This window comes from Marmota flaviventris, chromosome 6, assembly GCF_047511675.1.
Source record: "Marmota flaviventris isolate mMarFla1 chromosome 6, mMarFla1.hap1, whole genome shotgun sequence".
NCBI lineage: Eukaryota > Metazoa > Chordata > Mammalia > Rodentia > Sciuridae > Marmota > Marmota flaviventris.
The window spans coordinates 104,504,982-104,526,295 of record NC_092503.1 but is presented as its reverse complement, the minus strand read 5'-3'; the positions used below and the strand labels follow the sequence as shown (position 1 = coordinate 104,526,295).

The following is a 21,314-nucleotide window of genomic DNA, read 5'->3' as shown; positions in this document are numbered from 1 at the left end:
AAATGCTACCTCACACTAATTGGCCATCTTCCCCCTCACGTGTACATACTCTTGTATCCAGCACTCCAGAGGTTCCCTCATGCCCTCATCCAATAAGAACCCTGCAAATCTTAATCTGTTTCTTGTCCCCTGTTTTATAATTGTATAACTGACTTTAATATAATAGAAATTAAAATCAATAGACTTGAGTCAATTAATCATTTATAATGTTATAGGGAGCTTTTCAATACTAAGTATAACATACATTGCTGTTAAACATACACACATCTCCCTGAATATAGAGAAAGTAATCTACCTGAGAGCTTTATAAAACATGAATATTTATTTTCAAATTAAATATCCAGTATGAGTACATTTCAAAATTAAAAATTAGTTTTACCCTAATCAAGAAACTATTGTGCAATGCTTAAAATTTATATGACTTTGAGTCATTCTATAGCTAAATTGAGTTCAAGTTCTGATGTTTGCTAGCTGATTGTATGCAGGAAAGGGACTTAATTATCCTATGCCTGCTTATTCATCTGCAAAATGCAGGGAAAGGAGAATATATTGGAAATTATAATGTAAAAATTAATATTAAAAATTCAGCATCACAACTTAAATGCAGTAGGTTTTCTAACTTTAATGGTACTAAGGAAGCATAGAAACAAATTAGAATTCATTTACCATCTTTCTCCTAAATATTTTACATTATTTCTATTTTAAAGCAGAAAAATCACCTCAATTTGAAATAAGTCAATATCTGATAAAATTTAAGACTTATATACATAAATTAAGGGCTCCTTACATAATCATACTTCTCAATACAATTGGTTTTAAGATAGTTCTCATTGCTTTGTGTGTGTGTCTCATATACACACAAATATATTATATGTATGATCTTCTCTATTGGGAAAAACTGTAAACCTTGTACCCAGTTACTACCAGTGCCTGGAGGATATGGGTATTTCCTCTTGTACTAACAAATCTTGTCACTTCCTCATAGCATCTGTTCTTTTCTTCTTATTCTTCTCTGGCATCATTCACACATCTGAGATGCTGAGGACCCCTGAGGCTTGAGAGCTCTCCAAAAGCACAATGCTAGGAAATCCAGGCCTCAAAGCTAAGTTTGTCTTCTTGATTCCACTGAAGCCTCCAGTGGGCTTCACTGCTGGCCACTAGTGCGTAGTGAGAAAAATGGTTACTTAATGTGGTCAAGATGAAGTAAATGAAATGGGGGCTTCTCAAGTCTTTTCTAACTTAAACCTACACAGTGTTCCATTTTGAAATTGGAGAAGACTTTAGAAAATGGAAAGACCCCCCACGTTTTTGGACAGGCAGAATTAATATTGTCAAAATGGCCTTACTATCAAAAGTGCTGTACAGATTCAATGCAATTCCCATCAAAATTCCAGTGACCTTTATGGAAATGGAAAAAGCAGTCATGAAATTCATTTGGAAAAATAAGAAACTCATAATAACCCAAACAGTCCTTAGAGAGAAAAGTGAAGCAGGAGGCATTACAATACCAGACCTTAAACTGTACTATAGAGCCACAATAACAAAACCAGCATGATATTGGCACTAAAACAAGCAAGAACAACAATGGAACAGAATAGAAGACACAGAGACAAACCCACAAAAATACAGTTACCTCATACTAGACGAAGGCTCCAAAAACATACATTGGAGAAAAGATAGCCTCTTTAACAAATGGTGCTGGGAAAACTGGAAATCCATATGTAGAAGAATGAAATTGAACCCCTATCTATTACCCTGCAAAAAACTCAGTTCAAAGTAGATCAAGGACCTAGGCATGAGGCCAGAAATCCTGCACCTACTAGAAGAAAAATTGGGCACAAAACTCCAATATATCAGCTTAGGAATCAAATTCCTTAATCAGACTCATAAAGTGTAAGAAATAAAAACAAGAATCAATAAATGGGATGCCACCAAACTATAAAGCTTCTTTACAGCAAAGGAAACAATCAAGAACATGAAGAGAGAGCCTACAGCCTGGGAGAAAATCTTTGCCCCCTGCACTTCAGATAGAGCAATGATTTCCAGGATATATAAAGAACTCATAAAACTTAACACAAAAAAATCAAATAACTCAATAAATGGATAAAAGAACTGAACAGACCCTTCACAGAAGAAATAAGAATGGTCAACAAATATACTAAAAAAATGTTCAACATCTCTAGTAATTTGAGAGAAGGAAATTAAAGCTATACCAAGATTTCATTTCACTCCAGTCAGAAAGGCAATTATCAAGAATACAAGTCACAATAAGTATTGGCGAGGATGTGGGTAAAAAAGGTACACTCAAACATTTCTCGTGGGACTGAAAACTAGTGCAATCACTCTGTAGAGGAGTATGGAGATTCCTCAAAACACTAGGAATGGAATCACCATTTGACCCAGCTATCCCACTCCTTAGTATACATCCAAAGGATTTAAAATCAGCATACTACAGTGACATAGTCACATCAATGTTTATATCAGCTCAGTTAACAATGGTCAATCTATGGGAACAACCTAAGTGCTCTTCAACAGATGAATGGATAGAGAAAATGTGGTATAAATACCTAGAGGAATATTATTCCCCCATAAAAATCACTTTATGACTTTTGCTGATAGATGGATGGATCTGGAGACTATTTTGCTAAGTGAAATAATGCAGTTCCCCAAAGCCAAAGGTCAAATGTTTTCTTTGACACGTGAAAGCTAATCTACAAAAGGCGGGTGGAAGGTAAGAATAGAAGTTCAGTAGATTAGACAATGGGAAATTGAGGGAAGGATGGGGGAGAGTTGATAAAGACAGTGAAATGAAAAACAAAATATTTCTATGTACATATATAAAAACATCACAGTGAATTCCACCATCATGCATATGTACAAGAATTGGGTCCTAATTAGAATAAGAGATATTCCATGCTCTGTAAAATTATATCAAAATGGATTCTACTGTCATATATAACTAAAAATAACCAGCTAAAAAAAAGAAATATGATGCTGTATCTTGGGTTTAATCATCACATGTATGATATTAAAGAGTTTGAGGCCTATTCATGCCCTCCCCATGCTTAGCCTTTCTCTGCTGTTGTTATGCATGATGGCAAGTGAATTGTTAGTCTTTTGATGTAAATCTGTGGGAAAAGGAGTTTCTATAAAAGCAACCAACATTATGGGAAATGTAGTTTTATTTTAAAGATAATTTAAATAGTTGTATCTCTAATTCAAAAAAGTTTAATTTTTCTTCAAAAAGAACATGTTTAGTTTAAGTAAAATAATTATTAATTACAGAAATATTCTGAATGAAGGATTTTTGACAGCACTAACATCTCTTTAGTTTTCGGAAAACAGTATAAGTAAACATTTCACAAAAGATTTTTAAAAAAGAAGAGGTAAGACTGCATTTCTCCCTTTGGAGAGAACATTTTACTTTATTTTATGAATAATTTTTACCATTCCAAGGGATTGTGTTTCTAATTACTAGGACTCTTGTGTTTCTGTCTTCTAGTTTAAAAATCATTCTATAAAGGCAAGGATTGCTTCTACTTTGTTCATGCTATTTCCCTAGCAGTTATATCTACCTCTTTATGATAAAAAACAATACCTCCAATTCTAAAACACCACCAGAAGACTTAATTCTACATTCCCCATTTGCATATGTATGAATTCTTTCTACAAGAGTGAGAAGATTGTCTCCCATTATTCATAATGTTTTTGCTTTTTCAGTCATAGGGTTGAGTTTGAACCATGTGTCTATGGTAATAGCAAATAAACAAAATCTTATTCACGGGACCAGTGCAAAGAGATACAGTAAGTTTAGACATCAGACTGTCTTAGACTTCTGTCTTCAGGCCTTGGAGCTGTTAAGTTTCTCTTCTGATGTACTTAGGGGATAAGATGCAGGAGTGAAATGAACATGTCTTCAATTTCATCTTGCTATTTCTGCTTTCTGGACTGGTTGAGGTTGGGAACCAACGACCCCTCTACTGATGAGCAGAGGCCTCAGAGATCCAAGTCTAATGGTTAAAGTCACATGGCATTGCAAATAAATATCAGTATTGGGCAGCCCAATGTTTATGGCTGGAGAGATATTAGCTCTTCCTTTGATAAATGGATGGGCTGGTTTCCAAATTTAGAGAAATTAATCCATTGCCTTAATCACTGGACCAGCAGTAGGCTGGAGCTTTAAAGGAGGTCATCCCAACTCTGGGAGGTCAGTCTGTAAGGTATAAATCTTGGATGAGCAAACACATTTTCCCCTTTTTTGAGGATGGGGTATTGGGGGATCGAACCTTTACTATTAATTCTTAATTTCATGTCTTCAAAACAAGCAGTGAGCACAAATCACACTAGCTAAATTATGGAATCAAATCAAATGCCTGTCAATAGATGAATGGACTAAGAAATTGTGGTATACATACACAATAGTGTTCTCCTCGACCATAAAGAAGAATGAAATTATCACATTTCCTGGTAAATAGATGGAAATGGTGAATATTATGCTAAGTAAAATATGCCAGAAGCAGAAACTCAAAGGCTGAATGTTTTCTCTCACGTGGAATCTAGAGTAAAAATAAAGGAGAGGAGGAGAAAAGGATAAAACACCATAAATGTATAGGTAAGATCAGTAGTGTAGAAGAAGGAGATCAAGAAGCAGAGTGAAGGGATGGGAAAAGGGAAGGCAATTCAAAATGAATTCTTAAAAGTCATGTTATGTGCTCATATAAACATACCACAGAGAATTTCACCTTTATTATGTATAAGTAAAAAGAACTGATCAAATATAAATAGATGAATGAAAGGAAGTCTAGCAGGGTAAAGGAAGGCAAACAGGGGAGAAGAGGAGGACAGGAGGGAAAACGGGAAGGGAAACGGGGATATGACTGAAATCAAATTCCATGTGTGTATGGTTTTGTCAGGATGAACCCAACTACTATATATATATAACTATAAAGCTCTAATTGGGTGGGAAAAGGATATTTGAAGGAAGTAGCATTAATTTATTATATTTCTAAGAAGATTATACAAAAGAAAAGTTTTCAGCTATTTAAAAATAGCTGATTGATTACCACTTGATTACCATTATAATTACTGTGCACTTATACTATGGTATTTATTATATTGGGTCACAATTACTTATGTATTTATTATTTTTCATATAAATTCTACATTTAAATTTTTTTATACTTGTAATATTTATTTAGATGTGATTCCAAACTTCCTAAATTTTTAAAATATGTGATAAGAAAACAAAAAGTAATTAATATATGTGAACACTAACTCAGAGCCTCAAATATAATAAGTGTTTAACAATATTGCTCACTTCTCATCTTTTCTATATTTTCCTTAAACAACAAACAAAAAAGGAAATAATAGATTTCTTAAGATTCAGTTATTGGCATTACCATCTATGCAAAATAAAATAAGCAATGAAAACAAACTGAATAAATAAATAAGTGATGTAAATATGGTCCCAGAAAATTAAGTGGCTCACATATTAATAAGTGGGGAAAAACTTGAACAGGATTCCATTTTCCCCGTATTTAGAAAAATGAGTTTGCTTTTATATTATACAAAACTCCTATTAATATTAGAAGGCTTTAACATAAGGACTTTGAGATGTTGTTAATAGGTTGGGCATGTTTAGTGGATGCAGTGATCTGACTCACAAAGTTATTACCACTACTAGCTTAGAAATTCTACCATAGAAACAAGTGATATTAAAAGTAAAAGGAATTCACATGAGGTCTTGTTAAAATATATATTTTTTTCGTTAGGAAAACATATTTAGCCATTATGTACCATCATGTACTATCTTTGAATTTCACTATTTTATTAACAAAATCTCTTGGCATTGGTAATTGAAATATTGATAGTAGTTTTCTTTATAGTTTTGCTTTCAGTAAACAATGAACCCTGAACTGTGAATTTCTGATTAACTAAAGTGACTATCCCTAAAACATTTTCAATTATATTACAAATATGTATACACCCCAGTTCTTGATTACCACTATAATTACTGTGCACTTATACTATGGTATTTATTATATTGGGTCACATTACTTATGTATTTATTACTTTTCATATAAATTCTTAATGCTATGGACAAAGCCTCAATCAATCATCTATTTTATTGGTATATAGTGCAGTCCTAGATAGAAAAATTGTAGTTATGCTAGATAATGACATTGTTTATTAATCACCTATTAAGTAGGACTATCTAAATAATTCAAAATATAACTAAAACTGAAGAGTTTAATGTGATGACTGAATACCAGATTGACATAAAAATAATTTTTAAAAAAATAATAGAAATGACCTTTTAGTCATTGTAATGTACCTCATAACTATAACTATGAAATTTGTACATTTTTAATAATAAATTTTATTTAAAAAAGAATAAAACCTGTATGAAGAAACAAAAGCTATTATCAAATATCTAATAACAAATAAACTCTGAATAAATGAAAGGACATATATTCTCAAATAGCATGGGTTAATATAACTTCTAGTCAAAATTCTTCCTTTGTTAATTAAAAGGTAATAAATTCTTTCTCTCCTCCTAGATAAAGCCAAAGCAGGTCAGTGGACAGTGTGAGGGTATTTTGGAAGACAAAATAAGCATACAAAAGAAAAGTTTTCAGCTATTTAAAATGGGACCTTCTCCTATTTAAATTTTTGTACCTGCTTTTTTGGGATTAATGAGTATCAGTTAATAATTTAAAGATAATTTGCATCTGGAAACAGTCATGAATTTTTTTATTTTCTAAAATTGATATTGTCTATCAAAGAAGTTGTTTTCCATCCATACTCCTAGTTATCTCATCTCCCACCTAATAAATTCCTGACTGAGAGTAGGGTTGGTGATGAAGACCTCTGCATTCCTGCAGTGAATAGGGAATGATGTTGTACTTCATGCACACAGCACAGTTCATTCCCTGCAACCCACAGGGCTCAGCAGGCATGGTTCTTGCCTGGATGAACTCCATATTAAATAGACTGTCCTGAGAAGAAACTAACACATTTCCCTTGTGATCCAAGAGAGAGGAGTCAGGCCATGACACTTTGGACTGAGATACAGAGATTCTAATCAGACTTGAATTTGAAAATCCAATGTAAACAAAAGCAAGGAAGTGTGGAGATGACATTCTGACTGAGGAACAATCAAATGCCAGAAGTAAATGAATTATGAGTGCATGAATGTGGAAGGAAACATGTGACCAATCAAGGGGGGATGAAATAGAGGAGTAGCTTGATGGCTGTGTCTGTCAATAGTTGTGCTACAATGTCCACTGGAAACGCTCACTCTGAAGAGGGATTTAGCAAAGCCTGTAAACATCAAGCATGTGTGGTTATTTGGAGTTGTGTGCAATTACAGATTTTGATGCTGGCCCTAAGTTCTTTCTGAAGATATTCAGTTTAGAAAGTTTGCAAATTTTACATGTTTAAGAAGTAAAATAAGATCATCATCATCTTCATCAAAATTAGAAAAAAAAAACTGGAATGTTATGCATTATCTCAGAACTCACTTCGATTATCATAGAATGAGGTAAGCATTATCATACAGATCAACTTGTAAAACAACAGCACATTTCTGAAAAAACTTCAGTTTAGTGGGGAAAAATGTGTTTTGAGTGATTGTTAATTAGCAATTACATTTCAAAGATTCCCATGCAGTTTTTATATGTTACATTTCTTCACTAGCCACATTAGAACTAGATATAATTTTAAAAAGCCATAGAATAGCAAAGGTTTTCCAAATATTCAAAACATGGACCAGACCAGATCTTCCACTCAAAGGTAACTTTAATCTTACAACAACCTAAAGGTGGCTCTTCATTTAAATCCTTTCAAATGGCCCATCAAAAAATTGAATGGACTTTATACCAGAAAACATTCAAATGGAAAATTCTGTGCTTCTCTCACACATTGTCACTGCATCTCTGTGCTCTTGCAGTTATGAAAATAAAATATTACATTTACTTCCCTGAAATAGATTTAAATATTTCAAATCACACTTTATGAGAAATTGAGCTATTAAGATTAGAATGAAGAAATGCTATTTTTGTGGAAGAATTTCCAATAAAGTTCACGGGTAGCTATATATACAATGAATGTATTCCATGACAGGTGACATATCTTCCAGACATTTAATTTGTTGTTTTTTCTAGTAACTTGTTCAAAATTTCAGTTGGAGTGTATTCTCCTTTTGCTGTGATGCTGGATCAATTTACTTAAGGTTTATTTAGAATTTTTCCTTGTGTGTAAATAACAGCTATAGGTCTATATCTTTTTTCTTCCTGAATTGTCTTTTAGTATTAGGATAACACTAACCTTAAATATAATATATTGAGAAGAATTTCTTTTCATTCAATTTTCTGGAACAGATCATGTAAAATTGGTATTCTTTAAAAAAGTGTTTGGCAGAATTCAGTGTGAAACCATCTGGGCCTAAAAAACAATGAAGGCTTTAGAAATATGACTTAAAGTATTTAACCACTTGTCTGGCCAGACTTACTTTCTGACTACCTTCCATAACTTTGTTTTTAAATTTTTAGTTTCTCAACTATAAATGGACTGACTTTAACCTGTTGTTAGCAATATAAAAAATTATATAAAGACTTAAATTATATAAAAAATTATATAAAGACATAATTAATCTCCCTGAGGTATTACCATATTTGTTTTACTGGAAGGCTATATTAGTATATTCTGTTGGATTATGTCCTTATAAGAAGAATATGTAAATGCAAAAATGAAAAAGTAAGAACAGAACTGATGTTCCTTTTTTGTTAAAATTTAATTTTACAGGCAACTATTTTGGAGAATTTTCTGTGAATAATCATCTATCTGGGCTTAGTTACCTGGGGTTGATTATGAATACCATAGAAGCATTGCATGAGAATCCCATCCATGTAGTTCTTTAGATAAGCTTTTTATTTAAAAAGCTGATTACTTTTGTTTAAAAGAAAGGCCAAGGACAAATGTAGATTTCAAGCTTTGAATTTATTATTTATGCAGGTAAAATATCATGTAGTAGGGATGGCAAAGATGTCCAGTCTTTCTCTTTTTTATCATGTTGTTTTAGGAGACAAGTAGTTCTCCTTTTTGGGTGAAGTTCTATGACCAAAGTTCTGTGGTTATACAGCCTTCAAAATTCTTAACTTAAAGCAGCAAATTGATATCTAAGTCCAAATCTGTTATTGTGGCTGATGCTACTTTTGTAAATTGCTGTAGGAGACAGATATTTCTGTAAAGATCCAGGAGAAAAAAACATTGCCATTTGGGATCAAATTGCTAATTAGTATGCCTCCAATTTCCCTGGGTATGTCTCTGCTAAATGATGAAGCCATTGGATATAATCCTGCCTGATGTACACTAGGCATTTTAGTGAATTTTGTTTTCACATTGGCAAGTAGCCTTGCACTTTTCCTTGAGTAGTTCATGATCACAGCCAGCTGTGCTCTTCAAGGACTCACAGTTACTAAGGAGATCTTCAAACTCGCAACTATTGGCTGTAACAAAAACAGATTTAAATCACCTTACTGTCATTTTCCACTGTATCAGCAAAACAATTCATACATTCAAAGTGTATGAGGGAGGAGGGAAGAGTGAGCAACAGGTTAGCATCACTTATACTTCATGTTTTGAGGGACACGTAACATGTCTTAGTTGGGCTCACTGACTAATCCATTACTTTTAATTCAGTGATCTATTTCTTTCTCTTTTCTTCCTCCCTCCCTTCCTCCCTCCTTTATTTCCTTCCATTCTTTGTTAAAATTTGTTTGTTGTTGTTGATGGACTTTTATTTTATTTATATGTGGTGCTGAGAATCAAACGCAGTGCCTCACATGCTAGGCAAGCACTCTACCACCGAGCCAGCCACAACCCTAGCCCTCTTTCTTTCTTTGGTACCAAGGATTGAACCTAGTGATGTTTAACCACTAAGCCACATACCCAGCCCTTTTTAGTTTTCCTTTAGAGACAAAGTCTCACTAATTTCCTTGGGGCCTCCCCAAGTTGCTGAGGCTGGCTTTGAACTCGCACCCTTCCTGCCTCAGCCTCATGAGCTGCTAGGATTACAGGTGTGCTGACCATACTCAGCCAGTGATATATTTCTAAAAGTATTGACCTTAGTAGACAGAATAAAATAAATGCAAATATATTTTCTCACCCCAGAATCCAATATGGGAGTCACTAGCCACATGTAGCTATTCAACTTTATAATAAATTAAAAATTTAGTTTTATAATTTTACCAGACCTATTTTAAAGTGTTCAGAGACTACATGGGACTAGTGTCTAAAGCTATACAACAAGTTACAAGAGCATTTTTATTATCTCACATTATTGGATGGGCATGTCTTACTCCAGTGCCAGCTTTTGGGTACAAATAATCTTTATGAGTGGTCACAGAATAAAACAAGGACAATATGCACTTTGTTCTTCTGAAGATTCTGATTAAATGTTTCCAAAGACCCCATGGCTCAACAAACTCAAAATAAACTCATCACATCAGGCTGAGGATTCTTGGACTTTTCCTGCAGTCTCAGTGAAATGACACTCTGGTCACACAGTACTTTAAGCCAGCAGGTGGATCCATTTCAGACTCCTTCCTCTCTCCTTTTAACAAGCACTCCAGCAGCACAGATTACAAATACTGTCTTGTTTATTGTTTATTTTGCCAGTACTGCTATGATGACACCCACGGATTTTAAATCCATGTTTTCCCACATTATCCTAACTGGCTTCCACTTCAACAGGTGTGCATATTGTTGCCAAAAAGCTCTCTATGAAACACAATTATCATTTTTTTCACTATTTGTTTAAAATCTTTCTATTGAGTGCTCATTGCATCAAAAAGCATTTAGGAGAGGTATGAGTATTCAACATTTTCCCTCCTTAGTGGATTTATAGCCTTGATATCATCAATATTGTGAATTATAATTACATAATTGAATCAGAAAGAATGCTAAGTAAAGGTGAATGCATTTGAAAGGTAAAAACCTCAGTAAGTGGGTTGATTCTATTATTAATAATAATTTTCATGAAAGTATCCCAACTATAGAAGGTCAGCAGCTATTTTTACTTGTAATTATGACAATTAAAATTGAGGTGTATGACATTTGTTTTATTCTTTTAATTTGCAACAGTATGTTTGCTCTGTGAGTGAATATTGTATACAGATTTGATTTTGTCATTAATAATATGCCTAAACTATTATCAGATTATAGAGCATTTCATCATTTATTAGGGTAAACACTGTGTACTGTAGAAAGGAAGTGAGGAAATTCACACAATGAACTCATTGGTACAAAAGAGTAGTGTTTGGCATACTGGTCTAGACTGAACCATAATAAAATCTTAATCCCCTTTAGATATATTCCTTTGAATTTTTAAAAATTAACTTGGCGGGGCTGTGGTTATGGCTTAAGTGGAAGAAGGCTCTCCAAGCATGTGTGAGGCACTTGGTTCGATCCTCAGTACCACATAAAAATAAAATAAAGAGATTGTGTCTACCTAAAACTAAAAAATATTAAAAAACTAAATTGGCATAGTGATATTAGCTTCAATAAAACAAACTATTTGTCAGAAGTGTATATTTAATATTAATCAAATCTACAGCACAATCACTGATGGTAGATTACACATATGTCATATTTGATAATGTGTTTTCATTATAATTAAAATATTAGTTACTGAATTGTAAGTTTATTTATACACACTGTTCAGTATCTTTCTGGCTTTTGTTTTAATATGTTATTTAATTGGTTTAGGGGATTTCTTAATTCATAAAAAGAAAGGAAAACATCAATTCTCTTAGAGTAGGAAGTTAATAATTCAAACTTACTGCATAGTCCATTTTCACAGTTATTAGGGCAACTCGCACAAGGTGTTCCTTGTTGGTAAGGGTTATTCTTTTTACTCACATTATTACCACTGAAATGTGAAATACACAGTGTCAAATATCTTTAATTTGCTCTTTGGATCATACTCTAATTTATCAGCTGCCAAATAGCTAATTCACTGTTTTTATTGATGTCAATAAAACTGAAAAAACATAACTCCCAAAGCATTAAGTTAGAAAGAAATAAGAATTAAGAAAATGCTTTCTTCACACATTGGCCTATCTCTTTAACCATAATTTCACAGGTTGAGCCATTCAATTAAGAACTAGCATATAGAATATGGAGAATATTACAAGCAGTTAACAGCTTCTTTATCTCCAAATAAATGCAACCAATTTGCTAAGGCAATGCACCCTAAGTGCTGGTTAGGGGCAAAGCATATTCCCTAGAGAGAAATATTTTGGAGGTAGGGGGTTACAATAAAGAGAAGAAAGCTCAGCATTACCATATCATTTTATATTTGAAGAATGAAAAGCACCTTAATTTATCTAATACAGAAAAATAAAGCTTCAGAATAATTTTGCCCCTTCATAAAGGTAGTGATTTTCAACTAATGAGTTGTATGTTGTTGGGACCACGTGCTGAAGGAAATTCTGTCAGTTTCTAGACTTGGCATGTGTGAGATATCTATGTTCTAAAAAAATTTAAAAAAAAGAATGCTGGTTAAGAAAAGTTTTGATGAACAACAATACCCAGCACTAGATGATCTCACACTGATTAACCCATGGGTTAATTATCTTTTGGACTACTTAATTAATTTGAAACTATATAGGAATCCAATTCTCAATGAAGCCAAGTGGGGAGAGGGCCCAAGGCAATGTACCTGAGTGTTCCCCTACATAGAGCAGAGCCGTATGTGTGTGAACACTGGGAAAAATCATCAAGTAGAAAAGTGTTCTGGGAGTTCTTTCCCTTACTTCCTCTCATCACTCATTCCAACTCTCAGTTCCTAAGCCTGGCTTCAGTGTCCTGTTTTGAGGGCCAGGCTGTGAGTTTAGATGCACTCTCCTAGGGCCTTTTAGTTCTCTCCACTAAACCCTAACAGGTGCTTGCAGAAACACAACTTTATGGTTCAGCCTTCTCAAATGAACCCTTCCATCACCTGGATTATCTGTCTCTACACAAGTCCTATATAGCATATTTGGGTTGGGGTTCCCCCTCCCTCCAGTAATAAAGAATTTCAAATGTTTAAAAATTTAAACTCACATATATCATTGAATATATCTTCATTATGAATTTATTTTTGAGGATAATTTTGCACATACTGTTTGAAAAAGGGGGCATGATTCTGGCTACAAATCGAGACACAAGATATTTATAGAGTTTCTTAGGTAAATTCTGAGAAAATAAAAGAGTCAAGATTTTTCTTTTTCTGAGTTCTGAAATAATAAATTTCTCCTGAGAAGTCTTTGAGACTCTCGAAGATGACTCATTTGTGATGGTAACAATATGTTGTTTAGATAAACATGAGTAGGACTATTTGAAGAAAGGACTAAAATTGCAATATATTAACCCCTATTTGCAATCCTACCAGCACCCCTTGTTTAATCATTAAACTTCTAGAGATTCAGAGTATGAAGTTAGCAAACTGATGATACAAAGTCTAGAGAGGGATCACACATGCTCATTGAATAACCTTAATCCTCAGGAAAGATAATTAAAGAAATTACATCATTTTTTTAAATGAGGAATGAGAGCATCATTTTATTTGTGACTGAGAACTTGGTATCTTCTCTGAGAAATTAAAGGTGTCTCAATCTTAAACATTATTTCCAGAAATGTATCACACCTTTATTGAGTTATTATTTTCCTATTGATGAATATATGAGAATTTTAAAATATTATATTGCAGATACAATTATTGGCATTAAACTCTAATGTGAACACTTACGCAGGACAGTACTGGCAAACATAGAAGTATTTTAGACTGTCTTGATTGGGACAGTAGGCAACTCCACATCCAACGCGGAAGGATGAATACCAAACAAGCTACAAATCCATAAGAGAATGAGCATATCGGGGTACATGTTACAAAAATAGAAAATATTAAAAAAGAAATAGTAGCAAATATAACACTGATGATGTTACTGTGGTTAAATTTATGTCCACATCTTATGAAAATATTTAAATTTACTGAATCAAAGTCATGCACTTTAAAAATACAAAAATTTTATGTACATTCACAAGCTTATCTATTTATATTATAGGAGCAATACTGTGTATTTTTTTTCCTACCAAACATTTTTTGGACCATGGATAAAAATAGCAGATCTCAATGAACTATCAGTCAAATGCCAAGATTATTATGATTACTCAAGCTGTTTCTGCAAACTGTTATAATGTTTGTGGCAGGGGGATTTCACTGTTTCTCTTACCTGAGTGTAATGTCCAACAATTGCCTAGGGATTCTTTGGTCCTTTACCATAGGTAAATCCACGGCTCTCATCATACCAGCTTTGGATTGCCGTTGACCAGGGAGCAGGGTCACTTGACATGTAGAGATTCTCGCCACATTTTGTAGCTAGGAAGGAACAGATCATATATGAGGAAGGCAATAAAACTCAAAAAAGAAATTGACATCACAAATGCAAAGATGCTGCCTTTCAAGTACAGGGTTCATAGTTGCTAGCTTCTGACTGATGAGAGGAGGCTATCTTATCTCCAGATCAACTTTAGAGAAGATTAGAAGACAGAATTGCCTAAATATTGAGACTGGCCAGAACTTGCAAATTTTTTAGTAGATTGAGAAGATCCTATTCTTTAAAAGTCCCCCTCCCTCTGGATTATCTAGGATGCAATCACTTATACACTGAGTTTTCATGTGTGTGTATGTGCCTCACTGCTTTCAGTGTGTATTGCATCCTTGCTACAGGTAGCCACCAACACCTAATTGCAATTTCTCTCCTGCTCTTACTACCCTCACCAGAGATTTTTCAAAAATAGGATGCTCAAAAAATGTTCATGATTTTGTGTCAAATTTGAAAGAAAAAAAAAGGCTTTTTAGACAGTCTTTAAGAGTCCCAATCGAAAGACAACTGACCAGGAAGATAGTTTTCAAAACTATGAGTCTTCCTTTACCAGAAAACACAATGTCACAAACCCAAATTCCTGGGCATGTCTTGTAGCCCAAAAATATTTCCTGTACTTTGCAAGCTCTCAATTAATATTCACCTTTCAGTGGCTTGAAATATAATGTCTACATATTGCTTATAAAGAAGATAAAATATTCTTGGTTATATTTTTTAACAATGAAGAAAAGAAAGTAAAAATTTAACAGTACATTTGGATCTTCAAGACTGTTTTAGTCTTCCACTGAATATGGCCATTTCTATAATTTTATTATGATTATAGCATCAAACTAAATAAATAATAATAGTTCAATTAAAATAACAGGTTAATGATTAACTGCTTTATATATATATATATATATATATATATATATATATATATATATATATGATTCTTGATAGTAAGTAAATATTTTATGTAAAGCCCATACATACAAGTTTTTTTTCTCTCATAGTATTTATAACCTTATTTATTTATTTTTTACATACATGACAATATGTGTATTATTGCTTTTTGAGTTCAGCGTTCTATGCATCATAAGCACCTTGTACCTACAAAATACTTGGCTGCTTGATGTAAAGAATTTGAAAATAAATATATTCAAAATATTAATTTTAGTTGAATGCTGAACATGATCATTTAAAATATGATTTTAAAAGGATACATTATTTATAGAGTAAAACTCAGGAACAATTCAACATAATTCAATGTATGTTATGAATATAAAAATTAGATTTCAAAATGTCAAAAAGGAAATTTTGTTGGAAATCAGAAAACTTGACTGAAAATGTCTAGTATGATACTACTTTGGTGTGTTCTTGGGTAAATCACTTTTCTCCCAAAACTTTTCTAATCTTTACACTGCAAAATAGAGATACATGAACTGTGTTACTTATGAGCTGGTGGAGAGGAACTAATGTGATACTGTATGAGAAATTATTTGAATAATGTAAATAAAAAACATGTGCACAAAATTGTCCTTTTCATTATCATCCTTCTATTTACATACAGATCATTTGAGTTTAAAAAGCAGCATAAGAAGCATTTATTCACGATTTCTTCTTAATGAAATAGGCTACAAAAATCTATTATCATTGTATTTGTTCATTTGTTCAACAAATATTTGCTCATCCACATACTGGTTTGTCGATCCTCTGGACCACTGTGCTGCAAAGTACACTTATTTGCCCACTTTTGGGCATTTTGTGTTGCTTCTCTGTTCCATTCCTAAATGTCAAAAGAAAAAAAATACACTTAATGATCTAACCACAATGAAGCATATAATCGATATATTGATAAGCAATAATTTAAAACTTCTGTAGGATTATTATCTAATAATCATTCTTATTAAAATGCATTTTTGGTCGCTTCATTTTTCAATATGTCTTTATCTGCACCAATGCCCGCTTCCACACAAGGAGCAATCCATAGGTTGTTTGCCTAAGGACAGAAATACCTAAGATAAGAATATCTGATTGTTCATCTATCCACACTGAGGATTTTTAGTAATGGTGCTACTCTTAGATATTGACAGACATGTGAAGTATTCTAATTATATTTGAATAGTAATAAGCTGGCCCAGATTATTCCCAGCTTCATTAGAAGCTTATCACTTTCAGATGGGAGATACTGGGCTTTTAGGGACAAATCTTGGAATGTGGAGCTTTCATTTATGTTAATAATGACAAGGACTTTGAAGAAACAAAAGTTTCTTAAGACTAGAAAGATAGTGAACAAAAAATGTGATGACTTCATCCTGGATGCTCAAAGATTTGGCTTCTAATTCAGCCTTCCCACTTGATAAGTTATTAAACCATCTTTCAAAACAAAAATAAGAAACACAGTCCTCCCCATATGAAAGTTGAAATAAAACAGCAAAATAGAATGTTGCAAACCACGAAGTTTTAAAGAGATGCGTGTTTCCAGCTGCCTGCTCCTTTCACATCCCGTTCACACCATTTCTGCTGCTTACCATTTTTAACATGTTGCTGGCAGGGGGAGAGACAGATTTCCTTAGTTCATTGTGTTTATTTACAATCTCCATTTGCACTTGTGTTTGGGTAGTTAACAAAGAAGTAAAAGCTGGATCCTAAAGGAAAATAAAATTTAAAACATTTTTGAAAATTGCTTATAATAGTGAATAAGTTAATTAAAAAGTCACAAAGATCAAAAAGTGTGTATTTAGTTGTGTAGTACTGCACAAATGTTAAAAGCAAATACTAGCCTACTCAAGTGTTACAATGCATCTGAGCAAAAGCTGTGACTTAAATAGGAAAGTAGAAGACCAAAGTATTGAAAATGGAGAGTAATTAAATTAAAAACTCTGAGGCCACAAATACCAATATCTGGCTTTGAGAGAACTCTTAATAATTTTTTTTGTTAACATATAATAGATAATATTTTAAAACCACAAAGTTTCATGCATATTCATTCATATCTGATCAGGCGAATGAATGAGATGGAGTGAGGATGGAGCTCACGATTCATCCTCAATGTTTTAGGGGACTTTTTAATGACATGGTATCTGCATTTAGAGAATGTTTAGGTTCAGCCCAAGCATATGCCAACCCAGCCAGTACTTAAGAAAAAATCATTTTTACTTATTTACTTTACATATTTACTTATTTTTAGGCTTGCTCAAAATACAGATTTGAGATATTAAAAAAAAATCTTCAAGGATGTTTGGAGGGAGCAAGTTCATCCAATTCATGGACTTAACTTTTCCTTTTAATGACAAAAATGTAACTGATAAGATATTAAAGGTAATTGAAAGATATTTTCAATTTATCTTTGTGGTTGTGGATATGGGGGAGGAGCTCAGCCCTGGGTGGAATAGGGCATGTGGATTGTTGGTACAAGGACTAAATTTATATTTACAAAAAGGGTTTGATGTTCTATTAGTATGAGAAAGATTTTGAAGTTCAAGTTTAAGTGAACAGAGCCCATTATAGATTTTTTTTTCCTGGTAATTTTGGGATACATTGCCCTCCTCTCCTCCCATATTTTGTTCCCTTCAAGTCTTTTCCAGTACTCTACTCATAGACCCTGAATTTTATTGCCAATATCTAGTAGGTGTTTCATTTCTCTCTCCTAAGGATAAGGGAAAATTAGTCAATGCCTTGTACCAATAGAAACAGCACAGCTACTGACCCCTAAGATAGAAGGGATGCACATGTTAACATCAGTAGTGGCCAATCTCTGCCATTTATCAAAACATAAAATAACATTGCTTGATATTTCCTATTAAATTAAAAAATCTTGTCAAAGTAGTTTCATTTCAAAAGGTAGTTTCTTAAAAAGAAGTACTTATTTTCTGTTTCTTATACCATCTTGCTTTGTAGGTAATAATTCTCCTGAAAAAGAAAGTTACTTTTTTTTTTCAAACTGAGTATTAATAGAGCTTCGTTAGGGGAAAGAGTATTGAGAATAATATGAATAAAATATGATAGCTGTCTACCTTTAAGGGTTCATATTGTATAGACAGTATGACATAAGCAAAACTTTTATGAGAGGGATCTATAAAATAGAAAGGAAGGATTTCTTACTTGAGGTTGAGGAAGTTTTCACAAAAGATGATTCTGGATTGTAGTTTTTTGAAAGATGAATACATTTTCTAGGCATCCTGAGATAGTATGGAAAATCATGCCCACAAGACCATGTTCAGTGCTTCTGATCATTAGTTATACTAGAGGCAAAATGGTTTTATAAATGAAGACCAGAGACAGATCAGAGAGATTAAAGGCATTAGGAAAGGTGATGAAAGAAAATCTGTTGAGAAAGAAATAAGAAAGACAAGAAAACTACTGTACTGAAGCCCTAGTTGAGGAACAGATTCTCTCTAGACTGACAATTAGATCACTGAAACATAAAAGTCTGTATTTCTGAATGCCAAGCGAGGTCTGAACCAAATGTCAAAAGAGTTCTCCAGTCTGAGGAGTCCTGGTCTTGAACACTTTGAAGAAGGTATGAGAACAGACGGCGCGGACCAAAGCTGTGGTCTCCTGGCCAACTGAAAACTACACAGTCACTCTTTTGAAGAGGATGATTGAACTTGTTTCTAAGGTCATTAAAGCAAAGCATCCAATTAGAAATAGAGGATATGAATTCAAGACTTCACATACTAAGGAAGTTTTCACAAACTGATTCTATGACTGTTCATGCATAAAACAGTATGGCATTTTTTTAACTTATCAAATTTTATATCATAATTATAATGATTAAGTGTGGTGACATATGTGAAGAACTTTTTCCAATTTAAATTACATAAATGTGTTGCTTTTTTTTTTTGTAGGGACCACATACAAATGGAATAAAATAAGGAAATCAGAAAATATCTTGGGGCAGGAGGACTATCATTAGCTTTTTAAACCCAGAGACCGTGCTGTCCATTCAAAATGTACCTTAAGCCATCATATGCAATTTTAGTTGTAGATGGCTCTATTAAAGAAGTTAAGGAGAAAGATGAAATTACTTTAATGTATTTTATTTGTATGATGTGGTGGTCCCCCAAAAGATATGTCTATGTCCTAATTTCCAGAATCCATGAAAGTGATCTTATTTGGAGAAAACATCTTTGTGGATATAATTAAGTTAAGGCTCTTGGGATGAGATCATTATGAATTAATAAAATCTAAGTCCAATGACAAATGTCGTTATGAGTGACACACAGAGAAAAGAATGTAATGTGAACATGGAGGCAGAAATCGGACTCATATGACCACAAGTCAAGGATGTCAAAAATTGGCAGAAGCCACTAGAAGCTAGGAGAAATGCATGGAACAGATCTTTCCTAAATCTTCCATCAGAACTGCAGCTGTGCAGATACCTTGATTTTAGACTCTGGTCTCCACACTGTGAGAAAATAAATTTCTGTTCCTATAAGCCACCAAACCTGTGGTAATTTGTTACCATAGCCCTAAGAACCTAATCCATTGTTTAACTACATATCTAAAATACTACTGTTTAATTATGTATTTTAATATAAAAATGAGATTATTTTTGTTCTAAATCTTTGATCTCTGATGAGTATCTCGAACTTTCAGTACAACTTGTCTTTTTCAGCGTTCAATAGTCATCTGTGACTGGGGGCTGCCATCCTCACCTGCCTATCTTTGCACCGCAACACACCCTCGCCTCCTAACCTTCACGACCCATAACTGTGTCTAGTGCTCTGAGCTACCAATGAGCACTCTGTACCACACTATACACTCTTGTCCCTTCTTCTCTCAAAGTAGCTGGCCATCTCATGTAGTTTTTCTTTTTAACCTTACCTTTCCTTCAGCAGGTAAAGATGGAAGCAGCATAGCAATGAGAAGCAGCGCCACCGGAAGTAAAGCCATTGTTGGAAACTAAGTCAAAGCAAACAAAGGTCTTCATTGAAATAAAAAATCATGGGACTAAGAGAGGGAAACTAATATAATGGCCCAAATTATACCAAGGAAGAGAGATTCCCTGGTTCATTAACAGTGTGACAAGAACTGCCATAGAGTGCCATATTGTCAAATTTGTTGTCATGTATTGTCCAATTTCCTTACATAGAAAAATACAAGTGCAATTAACAAATTGAAAATCTAGCCTTTTCAAGCTTGCTTAATCCATGAGTTGGTACAAAGGGTGTTTAATATTTTCATTCTCTTTTAAAAGACACTCAGCAGCTCATTGCCAAATGTATCCTATCAATGTATCAGAAAATCCTAGGTCTTTTAAATGAAGGGGCAAGACCACTTACTTGGGGAAGCACTGATCTTCCCCATTGTTAATCTTATAACTGTTTATTTTTAAATTAAAAGAATGATATCTTGATTTATATCCCATTTTACCATGATTATTTCAAAATCGCAAGCATGAGCATTAAGTGTATGTTTCAGGATGAATGTAAAAAAATTTAAATAGCAAATTGATACTGTTTTTGTGTGCCAGTGCTATAATTTACTTTTATAACTTTGAAAGTTTTATTGAGATCATTCTCAAAATTTATCCCTCTCAAAATTTATCCCAGTTAAAAACTATGGATAAACTCATTAATAGATTATTTTACCCTTTGCACCATAAAAATGTTTGGCATGATAAAATATATACCTTAGAATAAATAATCACTTACTGTTGGTTCTCACGACAGAATAAAATACCTGCTTTCTCTGTAGAAAAAAGGAATTTGGAAAGAGAAGTTACAGCAGAATATATTATATGTCTTTGGGCAAATTCTGGTTGTGTATGTGAATCTCAATTAACAATGTTTTGCAATGGTATTTTTCATACCAATAATCTCCAATTTCATTGCCAGTTGTTTGATGTTTTGACATTGGTTTCCACATTGCTTTTAACATGATTAATCAAAGCAGGAT

The 21,314-nt window shown here is 33.3% G+C and overlaps 1 protein-coding gene across 1 annotated transcript; it reads right to left on the bottom strand.

Moving 5' to 3' along the window:
• Positions 1–9,381: 9,381 nt before the first annotated feature.
• Positions 9,382–20,516, bottom strand: LOC114095076 (cysteine-rich secretory protein 2-like). Its single transcript, XM_027938243.2, is given in 7 exon segments — positions 9,382–9,509; positions 11,844–11,932; positions 13,793–13,890; positions 14,277–14,422; positions 16,110–16,197; positions 16,943–17,059; positions 20,241–20,516. Coding segments are annotated over 7 exon segments (735 nt in total). The 5' UTR covers positions 20,310–20,516.
• Between the last annotated feature and the right edge of the window lie 798 nt (positions 20,517–21,314).